The 25,035-nt window shown below is 47.0% G+C and overlaps 1 protein-coding gene across 10 annotated transcripts in view; it reads right to left on the bottom strand.

The window, feature by feature from the left end:
• Nucleotides 1-25,035, bottom strand: part of HDAC4 (histone deacetylase 4) — a 210,006-nt gene that overhangs the window by 95,566 nt on the left and 89,405 nt on the right. For all 10 annotated transcript variants that reach the window (XM_061378971.1, XM_061378975.1, XM_061378967.1 and 7 more), the window contains one exon: nt 4,698-4,942. In XM_061378971.1, the coding sequence (XP_061234955.1) occupies nt 4,698-4,942 (245 nt within the window). The remainder of the gene's footprint in view (nt 1-4,697; nt 4,943-25,035) is intronic.

Raw genomic sequence — 25,035 nt, 5'->3', positions numbered from 1 at the left:
CAGCCTGCTGCATGATGATTTCTTCAACCAAGAGAGGGGGCCCAGAGGTGTCCAAGCTGCTCTATGGATCTGTTGACACTACCCACCCTTCTGTGTGAAGATTTGTCTTCAGTGCTCTTGGGAAAGAGCTTGTCTTTGAGGCAGAGGAAAGTCACTCCCTGCCCTTCAAAGAGAGCAAACACTCTGATCTTACAAAAGCTTTCCTCAGGGTTACTTCCATCAGAAGTGAAGTTTTGCAGGCTCCAGGTCTAAGTCTTGGAGGCAGCTCCGTGGATCAGAAAACGGAGGCAAGGTCACCAAAAAAGAACAGGAAGCTGTCTAGAAATAGCAAGGGAGCACATTACAATGCATTCAAGTAGACAGAAGGCACAAAATGTTCAGTCTGGGTTTTTTTTTACCACCGACTGTACCCAGCTGCAGCCTTCCAAGATGAATAATCTTATCATGTCAGAAGGCAGACAGAGGCGGGCACCTGGTATCTCTGGGCTTTTGAAGTTGCTCTTGAACAATGCAGGCTGTGAGGAACGGCTGCTCTGCAGACAAGCAGCACAAACTGGAGCAGAGGGAGTCTCTCTGCATGGGCTGCTGTAGGCAGGAAGGATGGAGCAGCCACAGTCAGCAATGGGAGTTGGAGTGTTTGGGGGGGGTCAAAGGGAAGTTTGCCTTTACCAGAGTTCAATGTGAAGAGGAGGATATAGGGGAAATGGGTACCTTTGGCAGCCCTGACTCAGGGCATGTGGAAGGTGCCACCCAGCAAAGGGGAGAAGCAGATGACATTGATCCCATCAGCAGATGGGAATTTAAGTTAGGAAGCGGGAATTGACACAAATAGGCCACCAGAAGAGGCTCTAAGCACTGGCATGGCTACAACTGACAGAGGATGAGACTTATGCCCAAGGAGCAATCCTGCAAGCAAAACCTGTCATTCCAAGGGCAGGTACCTCCAAATAAAAGCAACAGCAGGATCAGCATGATACCTGTTAAGTCTAGATAAATCTCTACAGCATTCCAAGATGTGTCTGGAAGATTTTCTGTCAGCCTTCTGCTCTCCAAAACAAAAATAAGGAATGGCCAGAGAGTTTCAACCTATATCTCTAAGATACCTCTATCTGACACCTCGGATGTGTTACACCTCTCCGTCAGGGCTTGGAAGCTAGATTGATTGAAACTATGCCATCTGAAACCAGCCAAAATCTAACAAAGCCATCTCCTCAGCTTTATCTCAACACTGCTATGTATATAAAGCTGATGTCTGAAAACATTCCATGTATTTTTATTAACTGGCTTGAAGCCATGAGGCAGCACAGCACACTGCTCCACAAATCACTGCATTCGGAAAAAGAGACCAATTTGGGAATCGCTCCTCATCAAACCTCACCACAAATCTCCTTTGGCTCTTGTTATGGACTCCTCTGCCCACCCTGTCTACATTGCATGTACAGCCTCATCTTCCTTCTGCTCCCGAAGCACACAAACCTTCTTTTCTCAGCTAACGGGAAAAGCAGGAATAGCATTGCAGAATTAACAACCTTGAACTTCCAGGTGAGGATCGGAGGCCAATGAGGAACTGTGAGGCTCAGTTGCTTGCCTGTCTTGCTATCCCATCGCCTTCCTCACCCTTTCTCATGTCTGCTGTCATGTGCTAACACCAACATGCGTCAGCATCCTGAATACGTTCCTGGCTTTAGCTATAAACCAGCCAGAGCTGGGAAGAGCCCTGCTCTGAGCTCCGGCAGCACAGGGATTAACCACACTACCCACCGCGTCCTTCACTCCCACTGCTCACAGAGCTCACACTGCCCTGCCAAAGCTCCTGCCCCTCTTCAACCACCTCGCTCCGGCTCTTGACCAGAAGGCAAATGGAAAAGCTTTTGGTAACTTCCAGCTGATCTTGGCTGGGAAGGAGTGACTCACAAAGGAAAAAATTCCCTGCCGATTCCTTCACAATCAAAGGTCAAGCAAAGCTCACACTGGGACCTGTGGAGAGGCTTTCCACCATCGCAACGGCCCGGGCATCAGGCTCTTTATTCCACCCTTGATTTTGTTTAGGAAGGCAGATTTGAAGGCTATAAATATTGTTACACATCTGGCGAGGCGTTCCAGAGTGGAAAATCCATCTCACTGAAGGTAAATGGCTACAGGAGAGAGGAGCTGCCACCTCTGCCTCCAGCCAGCACACAGCAGCCTCCGGTGCTCACCAACTCCTGCTTCCTTTCCATGACGCTCTCGCATCTCAGCAACCTGCAAAGCTGCACCACCATTGTGAAAAGCACTTTTCCCTATTTCTGTATGAAGTCCTCATCAGGTTCCATTCATTTTCCCTAAACAAGTCGGGGTTTTCTTGTTACTCCTTGATGTCAACGATTCCACTCCCATTGTGTGCCAAGCGGTAACTGTGCCTACTGTAATTCCCTTCCACAAATACTGTTTCACTCGGAGCCTGGCTCTCAAATTCCAGGATCTTCTGGGATATTCCACCTACATTTGGAGCTCACCTCTTCAAAATCCAATGCCTACAAAGCAAGGACTGCTCAGGAGGGAAAGGACAAGGAAAGGGACTGCACATGCAGGCAAGAAGGGCTGTGACCATCCCATCATCTTCTCCTCTTGCGCTATAGGTCAGATGATTCAAACTGGGCTGTTGGAATGAAACCAAGCTCTGGAAAAAGCCCAAACATCAGATTTCAATAGGAAAAAGTTATCTACTTGAATAGAAAAACAAGGAAGACATGCCAGCATTTTTCAAGCCAAATTTCACTTACTTAAGACAACCTTAAGGTGTTCCTTACACCAGGGCTTTGTTTAGGGGTGGAAGGGAGAGATGCTTCCCCCCCTCTTAGCTCAGATTGGGTCAGAACAGATTCTCTGCTCACACTGACACCAGAGTAAGAAAAGAAAGAAAACAAATAAACCCTGATTCCTGCTGTACTCGCTGAGGTTTAAAATGTCAATGGAGTAACTTCTTTAAAACATCCATAGTACTGCTGGCTGCAACTGAGCCATGTTGGTTATGCAGATGCCCATCCAAAACACAGAGGAGCTGCTTCACAATCACAGAACCATAGAATGGTTTGGGTTGGAAGGGACTTTAAATCTCATCCAGCTCCAACCCCTGCCATGGGCAGGGGCACCTTCCACTAGAGCAGGTTGCTCCAAGCCCCTGTGTCCAACCTGGCCTTGAACACTGCCAGGGATGGGGCAGCCACAGCTTCTCTGGACACCCTGTGCCAGCGCCTCAGCACCCTCACAGGGAAGAGCTTCTGCCTAGGAGCTCATCTCAGTCTCCCCTGTTCTGGCAGGTTAAAGCCATTCCCCTTGGCCTGTCCCTACAGGTCCTTGTCCGAAGCCCCTCTCCAGGTTTCCTGCAGCCCCTTGAGGCACTGGAGCTGCTCTGAGGTCTCCCGTTCAGGAGCCTTCTCTTGTCCAGGCTGACCCAGCCCAGCTCTCTCAGCCTGGCTCCAGAGCAGAGCTGCTCCAGCCCCTGATTATGCACCTCCCTATACCTCTGCCCTGAGGAGAACACAGAGGACCCACCAAGGACAGAGATAATTCAATCAGTCCTCAAATAGCGATTGCTCTTCCAAACCCTGTGTTTGAAAACTCTGTAAATAATACACCATTAACTTTTAATCCTGTCTTCCCCACTCTGACATGAATTTCGTATTAAAACAAAAGTTATATAAGGTTGAATCGAGGTTGCTTTTTAATATTACATTAACGCTACTTACCATGTGCAGTGCTAATCCCCGTTTGAAAGGAGAGCATATTAGCAATGCTGAAAGCTTCTGTTACCATAGCAATAGTCTATCACTGTGAAATATTTATATAATGTCTAAGGTTTTCACTATGCAACAGCCATCTTCTAAACTGCACTTCCTACTTCTCCTGTGTGTTACGTGGCTTCTCCGTCCCGTGCACCGGAGCAGCCCTGGCTCCTGTCACTGCAGCGACACGAAGGTTCAAACATCTGCTCTGCACTTGGTGCTGATGTGCAGTGAGCACTCTGATGGGCCCCTCTAGTCCCATATATGTGGTTGTAGCGGAAAGATAGCCTAAAAGCCCTCGTGTTGGGTTAAATTCTACTGAGACTTCCCAAATCCAGGCAAAACAAATCACCTGATGGCAGTGGCATACAGAAGTACTGACTACAGATAGGGGGTCATGTTTAACATGGCACCAGCTTACCTTGCTTCCTCTCCTACACCCTATCCCCCTTTTTAACTCTTGGTGCTTGCATTCCTTTACAAAAGATCATCCGAAGAATCATGGACTGGTTTGTGTTGGAAGGGAACTTAAAGCTTATCCAGTTCCAACCCCTGCCACGGGCAGGGACACCTTCCACTAGAGCAGGTTGCTCCAAGCCCCTGTGTCCAACCTGGCCTTGAACACTGCCAGGGATGGGGCAGCCACAGCTTCTCTGGGCACCCTGTGCCAGCGCCTCAGCACCCTCACAGGGAAGAGCTTCTTCCTAAGAGCTCATCTCAGTCTCCCCTGTTCTGGCAGGTTAAAGCCATTCCCCTTGGTCTGTCCCTGCACAAAGCCCCTCTCCAGGTTTCTTATAGCCCCTTTAGGTATTCTTTGAGCAGAGGTTACCAAACCCAGCACAGTATTCCTACCCCAAAGCACATCAGCTGGATCACCTCTAGGTGAGCGGATGCTTCCACACAGTGCCCAGCGCAGGGCTGCTCATCACTTACCTTGATGTGCTCATGCAGCTGGGCCTCATGCTGCCGGGAGAGCTGCTCGTGCTGCCGCTGGAACTCGGCTATGAGGATCTGTCTCTGGATCTGCTGTTTCTGCTTGAGTGCCAGGAGCTCCTGCTGCAGCTGCTGTTCCCGCAGCGTCGGCTCTGTCACAGGCATGGAAAACTGGTGGTCCAAGCGCAGATCCATTGGGACTGAAGTCGGTGCAACTTGCAAGGGCAGTGCTGTGGTCACATCAACTGCAGCATGAAAACAAGAGGAGAGATGAGTATATTCCTCATTCACACAGGGATCTAGCTCTCATATATGTCCAGTAAAGACATTGAGGAACTATGTATTGAATCAAGAACAACACCTTAAAACTCTTATCTTTTAAATGGTAAAAAAGCACTATGGGAATTCAGAGTTCAGGAAGTTTTCCTGCAGCCATCACCACCTGCAGATATGTGCATTTGCTAACAGTAAAGGACTTCAACACATCACATGTGACCCTTCTTAATACCATTCTACATCTGAGGATTTGAAACATACACCTGTGGTTCTGCTCTTCGAGCATCACTTGAAATAAGAAAGATTAATCTCAGACTTCACAGAATCATGGAATTATTTGGGTTGGAAGTGGCATTAGAGCTCATCCAGCTCCAAGCCCATGCCATGAGCAGGGACACCTTCCACTAGGGCAGGTTGCTCCAAGCCCCTGTGTCCAACCTGTCCTCCAACACTTCCAGGGATGGGGCAGCCACAGCTTCTCTGGGCACCCTGTGCCAGCGCCTCAGCACCCTCACAAGGAAGAGCTTCTGCCTAAGAGCTCATCTCAGTCTCCCCTGTTCTGGCAGGTTAAAGCCATTCCCCTTGGCCTGTCCCTACAGGCCCTTGTCCAAAGCCCCTCTCCAGCTTTCCTGCAGCCCCTTTAGGCACTGGAGCTGCTCTAAGGTCTCCCTGCAGATTGTGAACACATCACATGGGAACGCTGCAGAGCAGCAGCAAGAGGAAGCAGGTTCCCCAGTGGTGACTATGCAGATACTTGCCTGTGTCATTCCAAGTCCAAGTGGGACAAACCTGAAGCACAATCAAGGCACAGACAGAGAACAGTTTGTTTACCAAGAGGTGTATGCAAAGAGAATAAAAAAGAGAAAATTATCACTGTGATTATCTGTGGAGTAAAAATCAGTCCTTTGCTTGCACAAGAAGCACCCCCCTGAAGACAATGGGATTGTGGTAAAAAAGGGCAGCAAGAAATATCTGTGAAAAATCCCTTTGCAATAACTGAACTCAGCTTGTTTGTGCTAAAAAAGAAAATCACTGCCATCACATAATGACTACAGATGCCTAAATTCCACCTGAATTCTGCATTTCTCCTACACTCCATACACGGACCACATGCAATGCCTCTATCTACAATCACTCAGTCAGAATGAAAACAGACTCATCCTTCAAAAACACTGAGCTTCCACAAACTTGGAAACGAAAGTTGGGCTGGAGGTTTTCATTTTAGCTGCTGTTTTCTCTTTAAGATATGTCTGTGCAAGGTTGCACAAACTGCAGCATCCCTGAAGCTGGACCAGTCATACATCTGCTAAGGTACCTACTCCACATGACAGGGTTACCCAGGGATTGCCTGTGACTGTGCCTGGGGAAGGCTGAGATCTCACAGGGGTAGACATGATGCCCCACTATAAGGACCCTGTGCTGAACCTGCCCTGCTTATACAAGCCACTTCATTGCCACCCTTCTGTGCCATTCCCCAGAGGAAGCCACTGTGATACCCTCTGATGCCCACACATAACCTCCATCAGGACATTAGTATCATCAATCCCAGAGGAAGGAGTTTTCATAGGGTTTTGTCCCAGTTTGATGCTGGTAAAACCTGAGTCTGAATAAAACAGAGACACACGGGAAAAGAAACCATAATAGTGGAGTCATTCCTAAAAAAACAGGTGTTTTGGAAGGTGTAAACCAAAATGCACTGCCGTGCTGCCAACAGCAGCAGCGACAGGGACCACTGGAAAGGCAACTGCATCCCGGATGGCAGCTCCTTGGAAAGGGGGATGTGGAGCTAAGTAGTGGGGTTTCAAAAGCACAACCAGGTTAGTGCTGCTCGAGCTGAAGGCAGAGAACAACCAAGAAGCAACAAATCACACTCCAAGAGATGAATGAAGACATTTTGCTTGGTCTACATAAGACCAATTTGCAGGAGAACATCACTTCTAAGCAAAGAAATGCAGATTAGCATAGGAAATGGAAAGCACAGTAAAAACCAAACCCAAATCCATTGCTTTTCATTGAAAACAAAGATGCACAAAAGCAGGGGGAGGGTGCTACAGAGACCAGAGCATCTGAGTTGAGTTTCACATGTGCAGGAGCAGTGTCCTTCCACCTCCTCATGCTGGGGAGGAGGAGACTTTCTCTTTGGTTTTCTCTTTTGGATGGAAACATTCTCTGCTAAAGGTCACATTACTGGAAGTGTTGCTATTTTTCAACCCACAAGCTCTTCCCTCCACTTCCCTATTGTTTTCCTTCCTGTGGCCTTTTCACTGCTCCCCTCTCTCCCCCGCAGGACCAGAGCTGGGATTCCTTCCCTCCAGGGCATTCTGGGGTGAGCCATTCAATCATTCTAACCCACCTAACCGTGTTCCTACGCCCTCCTTGGGAATGGCTGATGCTTTCCTATGTGGTTGGAACTGAGGGTAAACCCTTCCAATTCCTGCCCACAAAGCATCCCTACAGCAAGTGCTGCACAGAAGCATCCCTCCATCCTTTCTGTGGGAGCTGATGGCTCGACACCAGCCCTCTCATTTCACAGACTATCGCTTCAGAAACTTCTCACCTTACATGTGATGCTTTAAATTAGATTTAAAGCAGAATTTCAGACTGACAGAAGAACGTTTTGGATCCCTCCAGCACTACTCAAACTCAGACGACCCCATAACAGCTCCCTATCTATGTGATACCTGCCCCTGCAGCATGGTGAATGGGGCAAAAGGTACCATCTGAAACCATTTTGTGCCCCAAGGGCTGTAGGAAATGGGACGAGTGCTGGAAAAGAGATGAGGGGTGATGGTTTTAAACTAAAAGAGGGGAGATTCAGGCTGGACACGAGGAAGAAACTGTTTACAGTGAGGGTGGTAAAACACTGACACAGGTTGCCCAGAGGTCCCCTCCCTAGATCCCGAAGAGCTCAAACCAGTTAATGGTAGAGGATCAAATGGAGTGAGTCATGAAGCAAGCAGCACAGTGGGCTCTGTGAATCACAAACCTTTTAAACGTGCTCCCTGTTGTCACGTCCAGCTGAAGATTTCTGAGCACCCGGAAAGAACATCTCCCATCTTTCAGACGTGCGGACCAAAGGTCAGAGTTACTAATGCAGAGGTAGGAGCCACTCGAGCTGCTTACCCCTTCTCCACATAAATCTGTTTATCTTCAGTACAGCTGACTGTGTTTGGTAATGCTATTTATAGACCCATAGGCTGGATGGGGTTGGAAGTGGCATTAGAGCTCATCCAGCCCCCTGCCACAGGCAGGGACACCTTCCACAGGGCAGGTTGCTCCAAGCCCCTGTGTCCAACCTGGCCTTGAACACTGCCAGGGATGGGGCAGCCACAGCTTCTCTGGGCACCCTGTGCCAGCGCCTCAGCACCCTCACAGGGAAGAGCTTCTGCCTAAGAGCTCATCTCAGTCTCCCCTGTTCTGGCAGGTTAAAGCCATTCCCCTTGTCCTGTCCCTGCAGGCCCTTGTCCAAAGCCCCTCTCCAGGTTTCCTGCAGCCCCTTTAGGCACTGGAGCTGCTCTGAGGTCTCCCCTTAAGGAGCCTTCTCTTGTCCAGGCTGAACCAGCCCAGCTCTCTCAGGATGGCTCCAGAGCAGAGATTTAGACTAAATGCAATTTGTCTCGAAATCCACATACAGTTTCTAACACATCTTTAAGAACTAAGCACTCTGTTCCCTAAAAGCAGACAACAAAAGCTTTCAATGTGTTAAAATAGGCACGGTTTCAGCCAGAACAAACACACTACTCCCTGTGACTGCTACAACTTGTGCTTGTCTCCTGTGATAAACTATAGAATCATAGAATGGTTTGGGTTGGAAAGGACCTTAAGATCATCCAGTTCTAACCCCCTGCCATGGGCAGCAACACCTCACACTAAACCATGTCACCCAAGTCTCTGTCCAACCTGGCTTTCAACAGTGCCAGGGATGGAGCATTCACAGCTTCCTTGGGCAACCCATTCCAGCACCTCATCACCCTCACAGGGAAGAACTTCTTCCTTATATCTAACCTGAACTTCCCCTGTTTCAGTTTGAACCCATCACCCTTTGTCCTATCACTACGGTCCCTGATGAAGAGTCCCTTCCCAGCATCAGTGTACTCCCTAAGCAGAGCCTGAACTTGCACCGTGTTGGATAATGGTCCTGAGAAAACTTCATGGTCCTTCCATTTCCCATCCGAAAGGATTCATTCCCCCTGCAACACCCAGTGCACAGGGCACCAGCTGTGGAGAGCACGACCACAATTCCCATTCAGAGTCTCCGCAGAGGCTGCGTCATCCTCGGCTCTTACTATTTCAGTCTCCAAATACCCCCCTCTTTGAAATGCCATGAGCTCCCCACAGAAGCAGCGAGTGCTTTTGACCTCCCGAAAACAATCCAACCTTCTCTGCTTAATGAACACATCCTCAAGACAGAAAAAAGCCTGTGTTCTTATGAATATTTTATGGTAGACTAGAAAATTGCTTTTCTAGGTTCTGCCTTGAGAACATATTAATACAATCGGCTTCATGACGCTAGCAAGAGCACAAAGACTACATTCAGAGGTTGAATGCAAAATGCCAAAGCCATGAATTCGAAGACAAGATCGCGATTATGGATAATCAACTATCTTGTGTTCTCTCTGCCTTTTCCTCCCCTGTAGGACCAGAAGGAGAAAACAGAAGGGATGTTACTTGTTAAGCTCTGTTTTAACCTAAGCATGGAAGGATCCTTTCTATCCATGCTCAAGTTACCGTTAGTGTTATACCACATCAGAAACACTCTGCTCAATGGTTCTCTCAAACACCATCCAAGTGTGCCTGTGTTGGATGTTAAAGCATCGTCCCCATTGCTCACCAGCACGGAGCAGCCTCCTGGTTGAGGTTGCCAATTTGATAGCTCACAGCCTGCTCTTACATAGACTGAAGTTGTTAAACACGCTTGCTGTAAATGAACTGGTAATCTCCAACCTGAAATCAAAGGTGTGTTCCCTGCAAGCAACGCTGGACATGAAAATCATTGCCGATCAAGGCTGCATAGAAACACACTGTCAGAGAAACCATACGGTTTCTTCCATGCTCCCAAGTGGAAAATAACTTCTCCACAAGTACTAAGCATTTTGGAAGGGATGAGGAGAAGGTGACATTACTGCAATACATGCATTGAAATAAACTTCACAGGAAAAACTGTATATTCTTCCATTCTCAGATACAGCATTTCCATAAGGATGAAAACATCAAAGGGCTGAGTCCTGAAAACACACTAGAATGGAAGTTAAAACCAAAGATATTTGGGATATTTAAAGTACAGCTTTAAATTCAAATCTTGCTTCAGCATAAACTTTCCTTAACCTGAACTTTAGAAACATTGCTCAAACTTGCTTTCTTTTTTCTTAAACCAAATGCTGTTGCCAGAAAGACTTGCCTTTCGTGCCTCTGTGTGTTCAGACTGAAGCAGAAAGGAAATGTGCCTCTCACATTTGAAATATGACATCACCTTCACATGGGAAGTGCAGGGGACACCTTCCCTGAGGCTGCCACCCGCCCGGCACAGAGGGGAGTTATATCTAACTCCAGGGAATTAGATCTAAGGCAGAAGCTCTTCCCTGTGAGGGTGCTGAGGCACTGGCACAGGGTGCCCAGAGAAGCTGTGGCTGCCCCATCCCTGGCAGTGTTCAAGGCCAGGTTGGACACAGGGGCTTGGAGCAACCTGCTCTAGTGGAAGGTGTCCCTGCCCGTGGAAATGGATGAGCTTTAAGGTCCCTTCTAACCCAAACCAGTCTGGGATTCCATGGGTTAAAGCCATAGGGAAAGAAGTAAGGATCAACCAAGGGACTGCTTGCAGTGATTTACTCTGGAAGGATGGCTCACGTTAGTTGGGTGTTGTTAGACCATTATGGATCCAGTCTCTGCCCAGCAGGAACTGGTGCCAGCATCCCCCCCAGGCCATGCAGTGCTGGGCAGCCAGGGTGCTCCTTCCCACTCCTGAAAATGCCCAAACTCACCAAAACACTGAGCGAGGGTGAGATCAGAGCTATTAATAGAAACAAGCTACTGCAGTATCTGACTGCAGCACCAGGAGAGAAGCAGTGTATTCTGTGCGTAAAGCAGAACAAAGCAGACGAAGACATAGCACCCTCAGAGCACATGCTGCATGTCCCACAGACATGGGGGGCGGAGCCCCACACTACCATCTATACTCAGCTTATTCTCTAGGGAAGATGTCACCAGGAGCCTGCAGACTTGCCCAGGACCCCATGAAGGAGGTCTCTGAGGTGCAGCTTCCTTGACACCAGTCCTGCATGGCACATCACAAGCATCACCCAGGAGCAGGATGAAGGCATGGCCCTGCCACACTCCTCCATCAGTCTGTAGTACACATGTGCAGAGATGGGGAAGTGGGGTGCTGTGGGGGAGCCTGGAGCAACACTTCATTACCTCTGCTTTAATTCTTACCTCTGCCCTCCCAAAGGCAGGAGCCAGGATCTCAGCAATGATTACTCTGGGGCTAGAATTACATGGTGACTTTTAAGTACCACATTGCAGCTAGTCTGAAGGATGGGGACGTCAGATCAGACATCAGAAAGTGGTCCTCACTTATGGGGACAGACCAGTCATGTGGTGACACAGCTCTGGAATGGGAAGCAAACACCGGCGATGGAGTCATCCCTCTATAAAGCAGGCAAGGCTGTGCACCACAGCAGCCGGTGTGTTTGCAGAGCTTGTGACAAGAGAGGTGTGGGTGAATGCAAACGCAGCCTAGATCCCTTCTCAGCACACAAGAGAAGAGTAAATAGCAGCTGAGGTTGCCAACCAGCACCACACATGCTGCAGTTCAGCAAAGGGCTGGAGTCATTCCCTGCTAGGAGAATATTTCCTGCAGTATGAATGGGAACCAAAATTAATCATCCCAGCACCCATTGAAAGGCATCGTGAGGCACTGCACCGTAGGCAACAGATGGAGCTGTAAATGTCACTCACTCATTCATGGCAATGAAACTTTTTGCTGATTACTACTGAGAGCTGAAGACATAATAAGGGTGCAGTGATGCTGGATTTCTATAACCAGCTTTCTTTGATCCTAATCCCTTTCCCGGAAAGATCTATCAGCATTTATTGGAGACCTAGATAGACAATTTATTCATGGTGACAAGAAAGCCAAACCTTGAAGAGCAGACCACTTCATCTTCACTTACTCTATCCTAGGTTTAAAACAATTAAAGCCATTCCCCTTGGCCTGTCCCTACAGGCCCTTGTCCAAAGCCCCTCTCCAGGTTTCCTGTATCCCCTTTAGGCACTGGAGCTGCTCTAAGGTCTCCCCTTAAGGAGCCTTCTCTTCCATGGCTAAATACCTGGACCTTAGAAACCATCTGATGGTCCCATCTAAAGTACTGGAAAACACTTCAGTGTTCCTGAGCAGAGGCTGCAGCAGAGCCCTCATCTCCTGAGGACCATTAGCATTATGTCCTGCCCAGAGGAAAGCCAAACGCTTCACAAGGAAAACAGGGCACTGCCAAGCACACAACATGTAATAAGTCCTAAATAAGACTGTGAAGAGTTCATGCCAAAATGCTTGTGAGGAGGCCAGGAAGAACACCTTCATTGCACAGATGTCTCCAAAAGATGAGCCTGTGCAGATAGAGAAGTTCCAAAGGGAGACACTTCAGTTCCACCACCTCCTTCTCATTCATTATCCTACCCCACCTTCAATGACATCTTTCAAAGGAGTGTCTTGGAAGATGCCACTGCTTTTACTGGAATTAAAGATCATGGAATCAAAAGCATCAGCTTGGACTACTTCTTACTTTAGACTTCATACAGTTGTGGTAAGCATTTCCTTGCATTCTAGGGGACAGACAACCAAAACCCACATGAGTTTCCACAGGAAAAGGCATCTATATAAGTAATAATATACAGCATTAGACAAATCAAAAGAATATCTATCCCTTCTTAAAAGGCATTCCTGGGAATATCATTTCCCCTGCCTCCTTGTTCCAAGCATTATCCAGCAAGTCAACCTCTTTGATCCACCTGTCTCACTGTTGGTACAAGAAACTCCTTGCCTTATCAGGTACCCAAGGAAAAAAGGCAGGTTGGAGGAAGCTCTGCTATACTTCTGAAGAGACAAACCCATCCAGATCTCTCATATGCCTCTTTCTAATCTCATTATGAACTTCATTCAAGGGAAACTGGTACTTTAGAAAAGAGAATTAAACACGGAGCAGATGAAGAAGGAGCCTGAGAGTCTCATCTGAGGTTATAGATGAAAACTCCCCATGATGACAAGAAACCCTACCCTGTTGCATCACTGTTAGAGCGAGTCCAGACGAGGCCGTGGAGATGCTGTAAGGGCTGGAGCAGCTCTGCTCTGGAGCCAGGCTGAGAGAGCTGGGCTGGTCCAGCCTGGAGAAGAGAAGGCTCCTTAAGGACCTTAGAGCAGCTCCAGTGCCTAAAGGGGCTGCAGGAAACCTGGAGAGGGGCTTTGGACAAGGACCTGTAGGGACAGGACAAGGGGAATGGCTTTAACCTGCCAGAGGGGAGCAGCTTCACAAACCATTGTTGAGCAGCATTTCAGAAGGTACTAAGAGCACTCCTGCTCACCCGACACATCCAACACAACCAGTTGTAATTAAAAGGCACCTGATATTAAGAACAACTTCTGATTATATCAAAACACTGTTTCTATAAATGGTAGATGGAGCGCTCTAAGACAGCCATCTCCCAGTTTTCACATCATCAACCAAAGCTGGAGCACAAGATGTCTTGATCCCCCTTTCCTCAAAGACTGTCCTTCAAAAGAGAAAGGAACACTGCAACCAAAAACAAATGTGCAAAACGGGGGGGGGGAACAGAACAAATAGAACAGTTTATCCCCTCCCTGCATCCTTATTATATTGGATGACCTACCCCAACTGAAGAACTATGACCATGACACTCCTGGACCCCTCCAGGGCTCTGTAGAGAAGATGGAGGAGGATGACAGCCTGTGTTCTCTTACTCTGATGTGTATTGCCAGAGAAACAGCACACCTTTTTTCAAGCAAGGGTGGGTGAATGAGGAGGAGCACCCACACAACTCCCACTTCTCCTCTTATTTTCCTCATTGTACTTGTTTCACCTTCTCTGTAGCATCCATCACTCTGGAAGACTTGGGAGTATGCACAGAAAAGTAGAAAGAGCAGCATCAGCTGGATACAGGACTGAAGAATCAGCTTTATTCTGACCCTGCTACTGGAAACTACCTAACTAAGCAGCATCCAAGCTGAAGACAACTCATTCACAGCTGTGTAAAATATGGGTTACATCTCCTCTATATCTACTACAACCAAAGCAGCAGGTCAGCAAGTCTTCTCTCTCTCCTCTGATGAATAAGGCAATTCTGGTTTATGTTGCTCAAAACCACAAGTCAGTCTTTTAGCCTCAAATTCCATTTAATTCATGCAAAAATGGTGGGTTTACTAAAAGAAACATGGTCATGATATAACTAACTACAAACGACACCACAGCTAAACCTGACCCTGTCAAAATGCTTCACAGAGAGTTAGTTTTCTGCTGTGGAACACAAGAAAAGCCAGGAGGGTTTGCTCACCAGGTTCATCAAGGGAAGATGTAATAGCAAAACATCTCCTTTGGAGATACAAAGCCTTGCTCCTCAGAGATCTGGATTTCAGTGTGAGCACAGCACCCACCCTCACCACAGCGCCATGGGGGAGCAAATGAAACCTAAATCACAGCTAAAGAACTTCCAAAGTGGTAAAACCCATAATGAAATGTGGCACAGGCTCAGTGAATTCAATACTCTACGAAATTTAAAGGGTAGTATCTAGTGCAAGTTGGGCTGATCAAACAACAGGATAGATATCAGTGAGTTTGGGAACGCATGGCTGAGCTTGACTGGAGTGTGCAGGGACAGACTCTGCCATCAGGAGCTCCCATTTGTGCTCATGGTCCCCACAGTGTACATTCAGGCAACTTCTCTGCTGGGGCTTGACTGTAGCCTGATTGTTCCCCAAAAAGGATGCTATGAGAAGCCCAAAGGTGAGAGACCTAACATATATACATATATATATGTATGTTGACCCTATCTGTATCTTTACCTAACCTAAACTAACAATGACTGGCTTCTTGGACAACTTGAAAACAATAAAGGACTTTGGCAAGAACCTGAAGAGGGTTCAGTGATTCAAATACCAAGTCTTAAGAGAACACCTGGTTAGGAAGGGGAAGAGTGGACAAAAGGCATTCAGAAAACTAGAAGAAAGAGATAAAAAGGACATCCAGACATGCAGCTGAGGAACAACTACAGGAGGACAAGGCTGACCATGAAGCAGAACTTGCACCAGCATCTCCCTTCAGAGGTCTGGAGAAGAGCTAGTATGAAGCTCTCCATCCATCCACCATCATCTGAAGAATGGTGACAGAAGAGCAGAGGCTGGATGTGAGCACAGAAGGTACCAGCCTGAAGCAGGAAGCACATCTTTATTGGAACAGACTATGAATGTTAATGGAAGTTCACCTATCTCCAGACTAAGGAATGCACAAAGTACCACAAGGATGATGTGGTTCCTCAAGGTCTGTTTCCAGATCCTATCTCTCTTTTTATAGCACCGGACAATAACTGAAACATGAGGAAAATGGGGCATTCCATTCTTGCATTCACTTCAGCATTCCTACACAACAAATGGTTTCAAAGAAAGTATCCAAAGCTGAACAGATCAGCTCCAAAACACCCAAAACCTTTCCATGAAAGCAATACACACTAAATGCCTTCTCCATCAACCAAATCACAATGTATGCTAAGAGTATTTTATCTGTAGGCCACTAATGAAGGACTGTGTGCTCTAAACCTCCATCCCTCCCTATTGCTTTTGTACTGCCATAGGTTTTGTTTCTGAAACATAGCAAATTGTTGGGAACAACATCTGGAAGCTTTTCCCATTTGGACTAAATACTTCATAGACTGACTTGTCTTGAATGTCGAATTCTCTTAGCATGCTAAGGCATTTAAAGAAGTTCTGAATTTAAGCTTGGTTTAATGGTTTGGGTTTTTTCTTATGGAGTACAGAATCTATCCAACAAAACACAAGCCCAAAAGATTACAGGAACCAAGTCGGCCTTGCAAGGAAAGGCAGACCATTTAAAACATTCATAGAACATAACGCATGTGTGAAAATGCACTGCTCAGCTCTCTTTAGAGCATCATCCTCTGAAAAGGCAATTCTTGTTCATAAGATATAAAACAAGAGAGGGGACATAAAGGGAATTTTACTTCTAGATAGCTCTGAGAAAAACCTACAGATGCAGTAAGGGGTTTCAAAGCTGTGTGCTGAAGAACTGGGACAACTGCAGAGAAAGACTCCAGTGGCTGGGAGACAGCAGAGAATAAACCACCATAAAGGATGACAGCTGGATGAGCCCACCTAAACTACAAAGGCACTGGGCTACAGCATGTAAGCACCAGCTAAGAGGTGGTATCATGTGCCTGTGGGCTCCAAGCTTGCAATAAGAGGCCTTTCCTTCACTTGAGAGAAGCAAGTTTAATTGAGGCCAAGTTAATTGCCAAGGTGACCTTATAGCAGCTTTACACAGAGAAGACTTCCAGTACCTAAACAGCTACAAGAAACCTGGAGAGGGGCTTTGGACAAGGGCCTGTAGGGACAGGACAAGGGGAATGGCTTTAACCTGCCAGAACAGGGGAGACTGAGATGAGCTCTTAGGCAGAAGCTCGTCCCTGTGAGGGTGCTGAGGCGGTGGCACAGGGTGCCCAGAGAAGCTGTGGCTGCCCCATCCCTGCCAGTGTTCAAGGCCAGGTTGGACACAGGGGCTTGGAGGAACCTGCTCTAGTGGAAGGTGTCCCTGCCCATGGCAGGGGTTGGAACTGAATGAGCTTTAAGGTCCCTTCAACCCAAACCCGGCTGGGATTCCATGATTAAAGGCCACAATAACTACAAAGAGAAGCGGTTGATCTTCCCCCTCCCAGTTCCCAACTCTCACCAGATGACAATCTCTGGCAAAACACAAGGCACTGACCTAAATGTCTCTGAATGGCATTTAAAACAGTGGAAAGCCTGGCAAGGTGATTTAATGGCGTTTCATGAGTGACAGCTTGCATATACTTGTAGCTGCCACTCAAACCCCAGAGCACATTAAAGTTCTTGTGCTTCAGCAGGACCCAAAGCCTACAACAGCTCCTCTGCTCTCCCAGCTGATGAGCTGAAAGAGCCACCCCTCAGAACAGCACTCTGCATTTGCAAAATGCTGCTGTTACAGTATTTTTGTATACAGAAAGGTCTAGAGGTTGATAATCTGTGTGTGCCTGTCAGACCACTCATCTTAACTACAAAGATAACTAGCATATCTTCAAGTACGTTAAATCCTGCGTCAGTGTCTCCATATTGAAATAAAGCTGGTTTAAATCGCTACAGCATAATCCTCCCATGATTTAGCCTTTCATTTGCATCTTTCCACTTCACCACTGATTTGCCTCATGTTTGCTTCACTCAAAGCAGCAGGTTTGAACTGTAGAGCCCTGCTTTGGTGGCTACCATACAACAGCACCAACTTGTCTCTATCGATCCCTAGCCCTGCAAAGAGCCTGGGAGATGTATTAAAGGCTTGCCTACTCATGCAAAAGGTAGGGGTCCAGAAGTGACGCTTGAAAATGGGGAGGGATAAAGCTGTCTCACATCTTCAATGGCTGGGTGGGTTGAGGAGTTCCTGCCACATATGCCCTGTTGATGCTGGAGCAGCTGGCCAGGGCTTTGAGCAGGATTCACCAGCACAGATGAGTTGGTTACTGGGAGTCATGGATGTGGTTCTGCAACAGGAGGCCTCAAAGCTACATCTGACCATATAAAGAGGCAGTTTTACAAGGTCTGCTGTATTAAAGCTCTTTACAGATAAACCCCATCAAACAAAGCTACAGGGAAAAAGAAATATGACACAGTAATACCTTACAGTTGGATCACCAGTGTGTATTTAGAGCATGCAAAATTCAAGGCCAGGCTGGACAGGGCTTGGAGCATCCCTGTCTAGTGGAAGGTGTCCCCGTCCCTGGCAGGGAGCTGGAACTGCATGAGCTTTAAGGTCCCTTCCAACCCAAACCAGTCTGGGATTCTCTGCTTTTTGGCCTTACCCAAACTTTGACTTCCTTATGCATTCCTCAGAAATGCCACCTCAGTACTTTTAGGTGACTGTATATTTGTCTGTACTGTACATTTCTGGTGAGCAAACCTGTTCTGTTTTGCAGGTCACCTGGTTTTGCCATCTGCCTTGATTTATGCTTAAGGACAGTATTGCTCCTGAAATCCCTGCTATCATACACAATGGTAAAAGATGTAAACCAGCAGCAGCTTGATTTTGTATCATCCCACTGCAGATACTCATGATGAACAAGGTATCAGCACAAGCTTGAACACAAAGTGTACAAAGGCATTTAGGGGTGTCTGTCCTTCATTCCCATCAGCCCCCCCAAACTTCCATAGAGACACCTTTTCAAGCTTAGAATCATGGTGTGCTTGGAAATACTGGTCCTAGACTGTAAGTAAAAACAGACACCGATGTGGGTCACCCTGAACTCAACACTTCTGCCTATTGATGCGGGCACTGACATGCACCAAGCAAGGGCACAGAGGCAGCTTTGGACAAAGCCTATGTAATACTTTGGCAATGCTCTACAATGACTTTAAAACCAAACAAATAAGCCCCAAAAAGCAGCTACTCTACCAAACCAGACTGAAATCCTTTTTGAAGATTCCCACTATACACACTTGTTGCCTGTATTTGCTTCCAGTTACAGTAACCTGCTTCCTCCAGATCTTTAAAATGAGAAACAAAGGTACCTCTCCACCACTATAAGTAAGTCTCCTATAGGCAGTTCCACATTTATTGCTTCAAGTCAATTTGTCATCAGAATACATGTACTGGAGCAGAATTTCTGTGCAGCCACATGCCATTGCATGGTATGAAACTAAACCTGTGGTGAGAAAAATGCTTCACTACAAGAGTTCTCCTCTCATTGTGAGCCCACCTCAGACGCTTGAAGAAGCTTTTCCAGCCATACTGGCATGTGTAAGACTAAATGTCTCCTGCCTGTGAAAACGAATGTCTTAAAATGAGCATTTGCATTACGATCTGGTTTACAATAGCTTAAAGGAAAGTTCAGTTTAATCTAAAACACTTTGCTCCTCCAGACTGCATTACCCAGCAGGTCTAAAGCTGTTCAAAGCTAAAGGCACTGAAACCCAGGAGTGCTGGACTTGTGCAGAGCCTTAACGCAGCACCTGGCTGCTTGAAAGTGCTTTAACAACGACCCAGCATATCCCATTTGTGGGAGGCAACCACAACTCTTCCAGATGCTCATTACCTGGGGAAGACAGATCATAGAATGGCTTTCATTGCTGTTGTCAGCAACCTGAGGGCACTGATGGAGAACAGAACTGAGTACAACACACAGACAACAGAACGCTTGCACAGCAGATATTCAGTACCCAGCCAGCTGCAAAGAACTTAAATGCTTCAATCACAGAATCCCAGACTGATTTGGGTTGAAGGGACCTTGAAGCTCTCCCAGTTCCAACCCCTGCCAAAGGCAGGGACACCTTCCACTAGAGCAGCTTGCTCCAAGCCCCTGTGTCCAACCTGGCCTTGAACACTGCCAGGGATGGGGCAGCCACAGCTTCTCTGGGCACCCTGTGCCAGCGCCTCAGCACCCTCACAGGGAAGAGCTTCTGCCTAAGGGCTGCTCCATCCAGTGTCCCCCAGCCTGTAGCAGTGCTTGTGATTGCCCCAACCCAGGGGCAGGCCCTTGCACTTTGCCCTCAGATAACATGATACTCCTAACATTGCAGCTCTCCTTTGCTCAACAGGATTGACAGGGGCAGGCAACAAGGCAGAAACCCACTATAACCATATTATAGATGGTGTTGAATCCATTAACTAGGTGACACCTTTAAGAAGGGTTTAACCTCCGTCATCATCATCTATGTTGCACTTAGACATATTCTCAATACTCTCTGACAGTTATATGCACCGAGAGATGCACAGCTTAGTCTCTTGGACGTAAAGTAGTGCTTAGATATAAAATAGCAGCTAATATTATAATTCAAAGGTGCAAAATAATACTCTGCATTATAAAACAGCTACTTAGAAATCGAAATCTTTGTCATATGCAAGATCTTATTTTATGGGATAAAGGGTAAAGAACATTTTAAACTGCACACCAACTAACATCTAACGTGCTCCAAGACTGTCTGAAAACCTCAATTAAAGCTGCTTTAGAAGAACCAGAATTAATCCTCTGGTGATCTTCACCTCTCCTATCATTCTTACTCATGTGTCACCTCATGCACCTCACTCAAAAGTGCTATTTCTCTCATGCAACAGAACTAAGGTGTAGCTCCTGCCCCCTAATGCCGCATCAGCATTTTGATTAGCGCATTTACCCCATAGCCAAAGCTCTACATTGAAGCTCAAATTTCTAACAGAAAACCAGAAAACAGCACAAAAGAGCTATTGCTTGGCAGAAGTGAGCATTTACAAGCTTTAGGAGTTTGGTGGGGTTCAATGATGCACAGAGAGGAGTTGCCAAATGACTGCATTGTCTGCTTCTCTCTTGGTGTGGCAGTGCAGGAAGCCTTTGCCAAGCCAGCAAAGAGCAGCACAACTTCAAAGCTTCCCTGCTCTGTGCAAAAGAGCAGAGTTTGTGGTGAAATTTGATTCTTGTAAAGAGAAAACGGAGTTTATTCAACAAATGTGTCCTTCAATAGGAGTAAACCGTGGGTTTGACCCCGAAAATGTACAACTGGTATCTCTAAGAGACTGCCTGGGGAAGGGGGGTACAGTGCCTTTAATGAAGTTCCCCTAAAATCCCCCCTCCTCCTTCAGATTAGGAGCAGCTTTGTCTGCCTGTGCCTACCTGAAATGGCTTTCAAGGCTGTTGTCAGCAACCTGAGGGCACTGAAGGAGAACACAATCAAGTACAACACATAGAGAGGCAACACAACGTTTGCACAGCAAATACTCAGTACACAGCCAGCTGCAAAGAACTTAAAATGCTTCAATCACAGCATCCCAGCCTGCTTTGGGTTGGAAGCTCATTCTAGTTCCAACCCCCCAAGTGGGAACTATGCTCCTGGAAGACTCCTGGTACATGGAGATTGAAGGCTTTGAATGGAAAGCAAGCAACACAGCTGAGACAGCTCTTCCCCGGGACACAAAAGGAGTGGAGATGGTGGCACTGTCAGCTTTGTGCCCAATCCCACACATGAACCAGCAAAGGGAAACTGGGCTCCCATTCAAGCTCCCTTTGCTGCTCTCTCATGTCCATGAAAGCACCAGGTCTGCAGAAGGCTGCAGAGGCAGGAGGTGGCAGATCTCAAGGAAGCCCATGTTCTCCTCACTGCCGATCCATCCAGGCAAACATTTCACAGCTTCACTGTTGAGCTGTCATCTGTGGGAGCAGCACTTGGTGGGAAGCAGGTTAGGCAGTCACCCTCGTACCACTCTGTGCCCCTTTCCAACAGCCCTAAATGCTGCTGCTATAAAAAGAAGGGCATAGTTGGCAAAAGAAACCCATATAGCACAAGGAGTAAACCAGAAAGGCAGGAACAGGAGTCTATCAGGCACCCACCAAGCAAATGCTATGCACCGCAGAAGGTGCTGAGCATGACGTCGCGATTAAAGTCATAATCTCCAAGTCAATATTCACCAAGAAGCTCTGGGAAGGCAGAACACCACCTGCACAACTGCAATACATGGTTCAGCAGCAGCAGCCTTTTCCTAAGACCTAACCTAAATCCTATTGCTCAAAAGAGGTATAAGCAGCAGATCAAAGGAGGAGATCCTGCCCCTCTGCTCTGCTCTGGTGAGAACCCCCTTTCAGCACTGTGTGCAGTTCTGGTGTCCTCAGCATAAAAAGCACATGGAGCTGTTGGAGCAAATCCAGAGGAGGCCACAAGGATGAGCAGGGGCTGGAGCAGCTCCTGTATGGAGACAGGCTGAGAGCATTGGGGCTGTTCAGCCTGGAGAAGAGAAGCTGCATGGAGACCTCATAGCAGCCTTCCAGTATCTGAAGGAGGTTACAAGGATGCAGGGACTCTTCATCAGGGACTGCAGTGATAGGACAAGGGGTGATGGGTTCAAACTGAAACAGGGGAAGTTCAGGTTAGATATAAGGCAGAAGCTCTTCCCTGTGAGGGTGCTGAGGCGCTGGCACAGGGTGCCCAGAGAAGCTGTGGCTGCCCCATCCCTGGCAGTGTTCAAGGCCAGGTTGGACACAGGGGCTTGGAGCAACCTGCTCTAGTGGAAGGTGTCCCTGCCCATGGCAGGGGTTGGAACTGGATGAGCTTTAAGGTCCCTTCCAACACAAACCAGTCTGGGATTCTGTGATTTGTGAGGTTCAGTCCCTTACACTGAGTAGTGGAAACCTGAACCCCACTCTCTGGTTGAGTCCCAGGGTCAGAACTGGATATTCATATTTCAGCTGTTTCCCATTTGTTTAACCACGCTCTTTGTTTAGCATGTGGAGGTCTCACATCAACGTGCTCTTGGAGGCCAGGACACAGGCATGTTGCATATGAGAGGGTAGCACATTTCAGTGCTGCAGGGAATTAGTGTTCCTCTCCAAGCTTTTATCAGCAGAACCTTAGTGCTCCGCTAAGCATCAAGTAACCTGGGCTGAGACAGACAGGGCAGGTCTAATGCCATCTGAAGAGACTTCCAATTTAAACGTAAAGTATGCCAGATCCCTGGCTTACTGTCAAAAGAGCAAGAATCAGTTTTGCTTGCTTTTCCCTCCCAGTGCATCACAAACACCTCCACAAACCTACTGCTGATCCCAGGACCTCAACTCATCACCTTTCCACAACAGAAAACCAACAGGAAAACCCACTGCTTATCAGAGAACAGATAAACCCCTACCAGCTGGCTGGCCAGACCTGTATGTGGGACACTGGGGTCCCAACACTCTCTGGGCAAATGCCTTCAGCTCTGCCTGTCCCTGTGATAACAGCACCTAGTGAGACAAAGGTGTGTATGGTGGCAACACAGTGTCTCCTCCTAAAAGATCTCTGCTTGGAACAAGACTAAAGCTTGTCTTCATGGAATGGTTTGTGTTGGAAAGGACCTTAAAGCTCATCCAGTTCCAGCCCCTGTTGGAACTTCCCCTATTTCGGTTTGAACCCATCACTCCTGGTCCTATCACTGCAGTCCCTGATGAAGAGTCCCCCTCTGCATCCTTGTAGCCCCCTTCAGACACTGGAAGCTGCCCTGAGGTCTCCACACCTCCTAAGACTAGAGGAACAAGATCCTGCTTCCATGGTCCCCCATCCTGCAAGCCCTACAATATCAGAACAACATCTGAAAGGGTCCTGATGTGCCCTTGCACTGTGTCAGACACATATCTGCTTTCTCTCAGCCACATTCATTTATCTTCACAACCAAATATCCCTACCCTCACTAGTTCCCTTGCTCGGTTCAGTTGACTCCTGCCGTTACCATCTCAGGACTCACAACCCACCTCCAACAGTCACATAACAGCGCTATTACTGAACATGATGCTTGTCTACTTACCCTAATACAGCCAAGCACAGAGCCTTGGGTGACATGGTCTAGTGTGAGGTGTCCCTGCCCAGGGCAGTGGGTTGGAACTGGAGGATCTTAAGGTCCTTTCCAACCCAAACCAGTCTATGAGTCTATGCAACCAGCCAATTTACATCACCCCTTCGGTCTAAGACTGCAACGAATGCTCTTGGCAGCATTTCCAACGGGCTCCTCGGGAACGACACCACCGAGGTGCAATCATTTCCCAAGTGCAAAATGAACTCGAAAATCCCCACCTCAAAACTCTGAGGCTGTCCAGCCCTCCCCCAGAACGTGTGAACAACCCAAAGCTGCTAATTTCATTCATGACAGATTGCTCCTGCCCTCCACTGGAGTTATTTCAGCCTACCCAGCAAAATGGAATGGAAATCACTCAATCAGAACACGGGTAATGCTGCCTTCGCAGGTACATTAGCAAGTAGATAGGCTTGCTTTGACTAGTTTTGCATGATATATTCCTTTCCTAATACATTATACAGGCATCAAATGTTAAAGGAAGTATAGCAGAAAATAACCTGGGCTGAGCTTTTCCTAATAAAACCATTTCCCCAAACACTGAAAGCACAAAGAGAAGCTCTTATTATATTCAACAGAAAAATACTTGAAAGCTTAAGGCAGGTTTGGAATAGTAAAAAATAGAGGATAAAGGTTCTCCCTCCATCAATACCTTATTGTAATAGCTTAAGCTACTTTGAGAAGAGATTGAGTAATAGTCTGTATTCATTTGTTGAAGAGAAACCAGATCAGTGCCCTTAGTGACAATAAAAGCCTTCCAGGTGTCACTTTACCAACGCACATGACACCCTGAGAACTCAGGATCGTCAAGACCTTCGTTAATATCATTACAACCTAAGAGCAGGACTACAAATGTGTCAAGTGAAGCAAGTTTTGACCTAAATTCCACCCATGGTTTGGTCTTCAACACAAGCTGGAGACCTGCTTGGGACCAGCTCCTCCGGCCAGGGGAGAAGGTCACTCACTGGATTTCATTAGAAACTTGGAAATCAATTCCCCATATAAAATTCATTAGCAAGAAGTGTAACAGCTTGAAAAATACCTGGCAAAAGTAGCATTAAGATGTGCCATACATTTATTATCTATATTACAATTCCAGTTCCAAGCCAATGATTCCAACACCTTTTATTAAATCATAAAAACTTCAGACCCACTTATAATGAAATCTCTAATCAAATATGAATGAATCATCGGAGATGAAACAATTTCATGAACAAAAACCAGATGGAAAAGTAGTAAGGAACAGAGTGGTTTAAATCACAAGATTTAAAGTGAAGCCAAAGAAGCAGATATTTAATCATAAGCAGTCATTTCAAGTTAAAAAGAGACACCGGCAGAAGGTAGACCTCAAATCAAGCCATTAAAGGGGGAAGTGCCAAGCCAGCACCAACCATAAACTTAAATGAGATGGCTTTAGTGTGGATGAACTTACTCCTGCATCCAAGGCACAGAAAACACTGATTTCACAGCTGCTT

This window comes from Neopsephotus bourkii, unplaced genomic scaffold (assembly GCF_033783945.1).
Source record: "Neopsephotus bourkii isolate Nb327-2 ecotype Australia unplaced genomic scaffold, CSIRO-AGI_Nbou_v1 NB_1768, whole genome shotgun sequence".
NCBI lineage: Eukaryota > Metazoa > Chordata > Aves > Psittaciformes > Psittacidae > Neopsephotus > Neopsephotus bourkii.
This window is presented reverse-complemented; position numbering and strand designations above follow the sequence as displayed.